Genomic DNA, 8,476 nt, shown 5'->3' on the forward strand with positions numbered 1-8,476 from the left:
AATGGACTCTAAGGGCTGCAATTAACTCTGAAGGCGTCTCCCTCGTAAACCTGTAATCAATAAAGTAGTTAAAAGGTCTGGGGTTGATTCCAGGTGTGTGGTTTTGCATTTGGAAGCTGTTGCTGTGACCAGACAACATGCGGTCAAAGGAACTCTCAATTGAGGTGAAGCAGAACATCCTGAGGCTGAAAAAAAAAGAAAAAATCCATCAGAGAGATAGCAGACATGCTTGGAGTAGCAAAATCAACAGTCGGGTACATTCTAAGAAAAAAGGAATTGATTGGTGAGCTTGGGAACTCAAAAAGGCCTGGGCGTCCACGGATGACAACAGTGGTTGATTGATCGCCGCATACTTTCTTTGGTCAAGACGAACCCGTTCACAACATCAACTGAAGTCCAGAACACTCTCAGTGAAGTAGGTCTATCTGTCTCTAAGTCAACAGTAAAGAGAAGACTCCATGAAAGTAAATACAAAGGGTTCACATCTAGATGCAAACCATTCATCAATTCCAAAAATAGACAGGCCAGAGTTAAATTTGCTGAAAAACACCTCAAGAAGCCAGCTCAGTTCTGGAAAAGTATTCTATGGACAGATGAGACAAAGATCAACCTGTACCAGAATGATGGGAAGAAAAAAGTTTGGAGAAGAAAGGGAACGGCACATGATCCAAGGCACACCACATCCTCTGTAAAACATGGTGGAGGCAACGTGATGGCATGGGCATGCATGGCTTTCAATGGCACTGGGTCACTTGTGTTTATTGATGACATAACAGCAGACAAGAGTAGCCGGATGAATTCTGAAGTGTACCGGGATATACTTTCAGCCCAGATTCAGCCAAATGCTGCCAAGTTGATCGGACGGCGCTTCATAGTACAGATGGACAATGACCCCAAGCATACAGCCAAAGCTACCCAGGAGTTCATGAGTGCAAAAAAGTGGAACATTCTGCAATGGCCAAGTCAATCACCAGATCTTACCCCAATTGAGCATGCATTTCACTTGCTCAAATCCAGACTTAAGGCGGAAAGACCCACAAACAAGCAAGACCTGAAGGCTGTGGCTGTAAAGGACTGGCAAAGCATTAAGAAGGAGGAAACCCAGCGTTTGGTGATGTCCATGGGTTCCAGACTTAAGGCAGTGATTGCCTCCAAAGGATTCGCAACAAAATATTGAAAATAAAAATATTTTGTTTGGGTTATGTTTATTTGTCCAATTACTTTTGAGCTCCTAAAATGTGGAGTGTTTGTAAAGAAATGTCTACAATTCCTACATTTTCTATCAGATATTTTTGTTCAACCCTTCAAATTAAACGTTACAATCTGCACTTGAATTCTGTTGTAGAGGTTTCATTTCAAAACCAATGTGGTGGCATGCAGAGCCCAACTCGCGAAAATTGTGTCACTGTCCGAATATTTCTGGCCCTAACTGTATATTCTATAGACTGCCATAGTGATTGCTTGGACTCATTGCTTTATTTTGTGCTACTAAAGAGTTAAAGGGTCTTTCCTTGAAGCGCTACATATTGTATGTGAACATTAGAAATGGGTTAAGAAAGGGCTGATGTCAGTAATGATTCTCTGTAGCCAGGACCATTGGTGGAACCAGTGCAAAGGTTTCATAAGCACTCCCCCCTCCATTGCTTAGGCATACCTCCCTCCATTGCTTAGGAATACCTCCCTCCATTGCTTAGACATTCCTCCCTCCATTGCTTAGGCATACCTCCCTCCATTGCCTAGGCATACCTCCCTCCATTGCTTAGGCATAACTCCCTCCATTGCTTAGGCATAACTCACTCCATTACTTAGGCATACCTCCCTCCATTTCTTAGACATACCTCCTTCTACTGCTTAGGCATACCTCCCTCCATTGCTTAGGCATTCCTCCCTCCATTTCTTAGACATACCTCCTTCTACTGCTTAGGCATTCCTCCCTCCATTTCTTAGGCACTCCCCCTCCATTTCTTAGGCACTCCCCCCTCCATTTCTTAGGCATACCTCCCTCCATTGCCTAGGCATACCTCCCTCCATTTCTTAGGCATACCTCCCTCCATTGCTTAGGCATAACCTCCCTCCATTACTTAGGCATACCTCCCTCCATTGCTTAGGCATAACTCCCTCCATTACTTAGGCATACCTCCCGCCATTGCTTAGGCATACCTCCCTCCATTTCTTAGACATACCTCCTTCTACTGCTTAGGCATACCTCCCTCCATTTCTTAGGCATACCTCCCTCCATTGCTTAGGCATACCTCCCTCCATTGCCTAGGCATACCTCCCTCCATTGCCTAGGCATACCTCCCTCCATTTCTTAGGCATTCCTCCCTCCATTTCTTAGACATACCTCCTTCTACTGCTTAGGCATACCTCCCTCCATTTCTTAGGCATACCTCCCTCCATTGCTTAGGCATACCTCCCTCCATTGCCTAGGCATACCTCCCTCCATTGCTTAGGCATACCTCCCTCCATTGCCTAGGCATACCTCCCTCCCTTGTTTAGGCATTCCTTCCTTCATTTCTTAGACATACCTCCTTCTACTGCTTAGGCATACCTCCCTCCATTTCTTAGGCATTCCTCCCTCCATTTCTTAGGCATACCTCCCTCCATTGCTTAGGCATTCCTCCTTCTACTGCTTAGGCATACCTCCCTCCATTTCTTACACATACCTCCTTCTACTGCTTAGGCATACCTCCCTCCATTTCTTAGGCATACCTCCCTCCATTGCTTAGGCATACCTCCCTCCATTGCTTAGGCATACCTCCCTCCATTGCTTAGGCATACCTCCCTCCATTTCTTAGGCATACCTCCCTCCATTGCTCAGGCATTCCTCCCTCCATTGCTTAGGCATACCTCCCTCCATTGCTTAGGCATACCTCTCACCCAGTGCCTCAATACATTAATAGTCCTCTTCTTTGGACAATTCATGGAGTACTATGGAGAGCCCTCACCAGATGACTAGAAGTTTATGGGACTTCACACCTGTCTACAGTTCATTCTAAAATTATATATAATCATCTGGAATTGTACCATTATGTGGCTATAAAACCCTCCAGTCCAAACCTTGAACAGCAGCTGTAAACTATTATTCCCTACAACAATTAGATGAATGTCTACATAATATAAACTAAATGGTATAAGTCCAGGTCTCATCGCAGAAAGCCATGTGATCCTTAATACAAAATTGAATAACCATTCAGTGTGGTCTTCATATGACTCAAATATTTTGTCTTCTCAATCCTTTTGATAGACCCGACTCATCATTTTCTGCATAGCTCTCTTCATCTCGTTGTTCCTCAGGCTGTAGATAATGGGATTCAACAATGGCGTCACTACTATGTACAACAGGGATCTGTATTTATCGATATAAGATGTGCTCTCACCAGATCGACCTATGTATACTGTTATCAGGGATCCATAATATACGCAGACAGTGGTCAGGTGAGAGCTACAAGTGGAGAAGGCTTTTCTTTTACCATAAGCCGAAGAAATTTTAAGGATGGCAAAGAAAATACAACAGTAGGTCACAATGATAAAAGCAAACGGGCAAAAAATGACCAAGATGCAAAGAAGAAAGTCTTGCCATAAGAAAATAGAAATGTCTGACGTGGTCAATTCCATGACTGGTCCAAGGTCACAGAAGAAGTGGTCAATGGAATTCAAGCCACAGAAGTTAAACTGGATGACAACAAAAAAGTCACTCAGTGTTAACACAATGACAATAAACCACGAACCGACAACAAGCAGAAGGCAAAGATCTGGACTCATCAGTGAAGAGTAACGTAATGGATGGCAAATGGCCAAATATCGATCATAGGACATGATGGCAAGGAGGAAACATTGTACGAATCCAAATATGCTGAACAAAAACAGTTGCATTTTACAACCCCAAAAGAGTAAGATACCCTCCTCAACAAATATTATGCCCAACATCACGGGGACAATGCTGGTGGTGAGTAAGACATCGGCTGTGGATAAATGTTTCAGAAAGTAGAACATTGGGGTCTTCAGGTGGTCAATAGTGGTCACTAATAGGATGATGAGAAGGTTTCCGGCCAGTATAAATATGTAAGTCAAGAGGAACACGATGAATAGAAGAGGTTTGTATTTGTGTAGACCTTGGAATCCAAGAAGACGTATCTGAGTGACTTGTGTCTGATTCTCCTCGCACATCATTAATATCTTCGTGAAGATCCAAGAATTGTTTCTTCTAGAAATTGTGAATATTTAAGAAGAAAATTAAAATTATATGAATTGCAAAAAATGATATTAGATAGCAGTGCACGTTCTAGTTACTAATGGTTCCCCTTAGGAGTTCCTCATAAGAGGATTTTAAGCCAAGATGAAACATACTAAGGTTGTGGTATCCTCTACGTAAATGGTGAATTTGACAGATGTTCATGTTTTTATAGTGTCAGACAAACAAGAAAAATTCCCCAAGGATCCCGACATAATGATCCTATTGAAGGAACGGAGTAAACAGATGAGACTGGAGGTTACATTAATTGATAGTTTGCTCATTAGGAGATGCTTGTTATGGCCTAATATTCTACAATGTAACAACGGTCTATCAGTCTCTTCCAATGGTCTACCAAATGTATCCTTACCATACAGATATCTGATAGTCCAGGATTACAGTGTTGGCCAAAAGTATTAGCACCCCTGCAATTCTTTTTTTTTTTTTTTTAATAATAATAATTTTTATTGATTTTCAAAAAGTATAGACATACCTAAATTGAACATGCATATATATATATATATATATATATATATAAGGCACAGCTGCTGCGAAAATACAATTACAAAAGATACATATGCATGGTGTCATACATAAGGGAATAAGAATACCAAAAATTACATACAAGGAAAGGGTATTCCAATGATGTCAACATGACCATTACCTATGAAAATGAACAATAAATAAAGGGGGAATTAAGGAAAATCGTGAGAAAAACCAAAATGACATGGCAAGCAGTATCTGAGAACCTAGGTCACTAGGAAGAGATGAAAGAAGACGTACCCAGAAAAATGAGGGAGGGGAATGGGAAGGTTTGGGTGGGACGGGGGGGCCGGAGGGATGAGGGTGGGTAAGGGGGGTAGGGGGGGGGAGGAGGAAAGGAGGCCTGATAATCCACTAGATCTCTGAATGGCTAATAGTACATTACGAATTCAAACGTTTCCATGGCTCCCAAGTCTTAAGGAAAGCCTGGTGCCTTCGCAGACGCCAGCTAGAGAGTTCCTCAAACCGGGCAATCTGATTCACTTTAGCAATCCACTCAGCTCTGGTTGGGGGTTCAGAGTTCAACCATCTGCCCGGAATCAGAGAGTTCGCTGCTGACAACAAAAAGGAGACTAAGTTGGACCTGGACGGGGCATAATCGGAGCTAGGCAATGAAAGAATAACCATAGAAGGGAGAATAGTGAAGGGTTGCGAGGTAATTTTCCTGACAGTGTCCTGGACGTCATCCCAGAAGGCGCGAATTAGTGGACATTGCCACCAAATGTGGAAAAGGGTGCCTGTGTGCAGTTTACATCTCCAGCATAACTCTGAGACACCCAGTTTCATGCGCGAGAGGCGTTCAGGGGTGTGATACCATCTTGTCAATAATTTAAATTTCGTTTCCTGTAGGCGCACACACGGAGAAAAACCATGGGAGTTTCTCAGGACTACACTGACCTGTTCGTCCGTTAGTTTGAGCCCCAGATCGGACTCCCAAGACGAGACATAGGCGGGTTTATAAAACACTTTCGGGCTAATGTAGTGCTTCAAGACAAAGGATGTCTTGTTCAGCTGTGAGTTGTTCGCCAAAACCGAGCGTTCAAAAGGCGTGAGTGCCGTACGAGGTCTGTAAGCTTGTAACCAATCACCCGTCAACTTAGATAAGTGATGTTTTTGGAGAAAGGAGAGTGTAGAACGGGGTAGGCGTGATTCCAGCATGTCACAATCAATCTCAGAGTTACTATCCAAATTATCAACCAGCCTATGCGGCAGAAGACGTTCCCAAACATCGCCGTAGGAGGAGTGAGAATGACCCAACTGTGAGGGAATGAGACCTACAGGAAACATGAGTGAGGAATCTGGGGCCAACTGTCCCCTCATGTCCCTCCAAGTCTCGCAAGCTCCCAGCAAAAGCTGGTCTATATCTTTTGGACGATGTCCAGGTGACCCATAGAGCCAGAGATCTGCCTGGGATCGTACCCCAAAAGTATTCAAAGAAATGTTTGAGATCAGAGAAGGGGTAGAGATATTGGTCAGGTCTACCCACCGTTTCAGCTGCACCGCCTTATAATAGTCGGTGACACTCGGCATATCTATACCACCTTCCGTCTTTTTCCTCATGAGGAGCGAGAGAGGGAGCCTGGATTTCTTGCCGTTCCAAAGGAATGTCGCAAACATGGATTTGATTTCTTTGAAGAAAATTGGGGGCAGTTTTATGGGGAGCATGTGTAAGTTATAAAGTATTTTAGGAAGGACATATGATTTAAGAAGATTCTTACGGCCTAGCCAGAAGAATGGCAGCTTCTTATATGAGGCCAGTTGAGCTCGAATCCCTTTCAGCAAAGGGGTAAAATTAGAAGTGTATAAGTCGCTAGGATCCGCCGTCAGGGTAACTCCTAGGTACTTCAAGGACTTGGATGACCACTTGAACGGAGAGGAGGATGCGAGAGAGGCGACCTGAGAATTCGGGAGGGTAATATTCAGAACTTCCGACTTTTCTAAATTGGCTTTATAGCCTGAGATCCAGCCGTATTGGGACAACAGACTTATAATGGTGGGTAAGCCTTTCTCTGGATTGGAGACCAGAAATAATACATCATCCACAAAAGCTGCGGAATAAAGTTGGTAATCACCTATTTGGAGTCCCGATACATCTGGATGTAGGCGGACAGTTTGCAAAAGGGGTTCTAGCACCAGTAAGAAGAGCGAGGGGGAGAGAGGGCAGCCCTGTCTCGTGCCATTTTTGATGTGGAAGCTCGGAGACAATGTATCATTAATTTTGAGTTTAGCATGAGGCGAATTGTAAAGTGAAAATATGGCCTTGATAAACTGGGGCGGGAAGCTAAACTTTTCAAGCGTTGCGTGCATAAAACTCCAGTCCACTCTATCAAATGCTTTTTCGGCATCTAGTCCAAGCAGAACTACTTTAGATCTATGCTTACGAGCATGTGCAATGGCATGGAGCAAGCGGTGGGAGTTATCCCTGCCCTCTCTCCCCGTCACGAACCCCGCCTGGTCTGGGTGAATAAGGTGTGGGATCAGGGGTTTGATTCTGGTGGCCAATATTTTTGCCCAGATTTTAAGATCCAAATTGAGAAGGGATATGGGGCGATAACTGCCACAAGACAGGGGGTCCTTCCCCTCCTTGGGTAAGAGTGTAATGTGTGCCTCTTGGGCTTGGCTGGGGAGGGATTTACCCTGAAGGAGTGCATTACACTCAAGATGGCAAGATGGGGGATGAGTTCAGACTGAAAAATTTTATAATATTGCAGCGGAAAGCCGTCCGGGCCTGGGCTTTTCCCAGTAGGAAAGCTGTTGAGTACCTGTTTAATTTCCTCATGGGAAATGGGGTCTAACAAGGCTGTCGCCTCTTCCTCCGATAAGGAGGGCAGGGGTACAGCTTCCAGAAAGGCTTTCCTCTCTCTCGCCTTATCCTCTGTGTCAGAGGGTGAATCTTCGGCATTAAGGTTGTATAGAGAGGAATAAAATGTGAGAAAGGCGGAAGTGATATCTGGGGTAGAAGTATGGGAAGCACCTGTCTGATCTCTGATTTTTGAAATGAAACATTTAGCTTTCCTCTTCTTAATCAGGGACGTCATCAATTTCCCACTCTTATCCCCGTGAGCGTAAAGTTTATGTTGGAAGTGTAGAAACTGCTTTGCTGTACGTACGTTTATTAGGTCTCTAAGCTCCTCTCTCAGCTTGAACAATTTGTCGTGTAGTGGGCGTTGAGTGCTTAATTTTCTGAGGCGTTCTATTTTCGCAATCTCAGAGAGGAGGGAGTCCATTTTTTCCCGCGACTCCTTCTTAGCCTTGGAAGCGAGGGAAATGAAAATTCCTCTTATAACAGATTTATGGGCTTCCCATGTAATCACGGGGCAAGTGTCCGGGTTCGCGTTCAGCTCAAAGTACATATCAAGGTGACGTTTAACCGTTGCGTGAAAGTCTGCTCTGTCTAACAAGGCTTCGTTTAGGCGCCAATTCCAATCTTGTCTAGGGAGCCGATCAAGAGTCAAAGCCGTCCAAACCGGGGCGTGGTCCGAAACCGAAATCAAGTCAATACGTGAGTCCAGGGAGTTACAGACCATAGATTTGGACAAAAATATGTAGTCCAGTCTCTGGTACGATTTTCTAGGGTTGGAGTAAAATGAGTAATCTCTCAATAAGGGATTGTGTGTGCGCCACAGGTCTACCAAATTTGCCTCTGACAGTGCCTGATTTAGTTTACCAAGCGCCTTCTGGGATATGGAGGAGACCCCC

At 44.2% G+C, this 8,476-nt stretch overlaps 1 protein-coding gene and 1 long non-coding RNA gene across 2 annotated transcripts in view; one reads left to right on the forward strand and one right to left on the reverse strand.

Annotated features, from left to right (window-relative positions):
* Positions 1 to 7,640, forward strand: part of LOC142202338 (uncharacterized) — a 150,650-nt gene extending 143,010 nt beyond the window's left edge. Inside the window, exon 3 of the long non-coding RNA XR_012716075.1 lies at positions 7,628 to 7,640. This is a non-coding gene — a long non-coding RNA (uncharacterized LOC142202338). The remainder of the gene's footprint in view (positions 1 to 7,627) is intronic.
* LOC142202466 (olfactory receptor 1f45-like) lies at positions 3,232 to 4,173 on the reverse strand. Its single transcript, XM_075272588.1, has one exon. It carries the CDS (start codon positions 4,171 to 4,173, stop codon positions 3,232 to 3,234), a length of 942 nt encoding a protein of 313 aa, XP_075128689.1.
* Positions 7,641 to 8,476: the final 836 nt, after the last annotated feature.

This window comes from Leptodactylus fuscus, chromosome 5 (assembly GCF_031893055.1).
Source record: "Leptodactylus fuscus isolate aLepFus1 chromosome 5, aLepFus1.hap2, whole genome shotgun sequence".
Lineage (NCBI taxonomy): Eukaryota > Metazoa > Chordata > Amphibia > Anura > Leptodactylidae > Leptodactylus > Leptodactylus fuscus.

Bases quoted from the DNA above. Each gene is read 5' to 3' on its own strand.
- LOC142202466 (XM_075272588.1), bottom strand. From the start codon at position 4,173: ATGATGTGCGAGGAGAATCAGACACAAGTCACTCAGATACGTCTTCTT.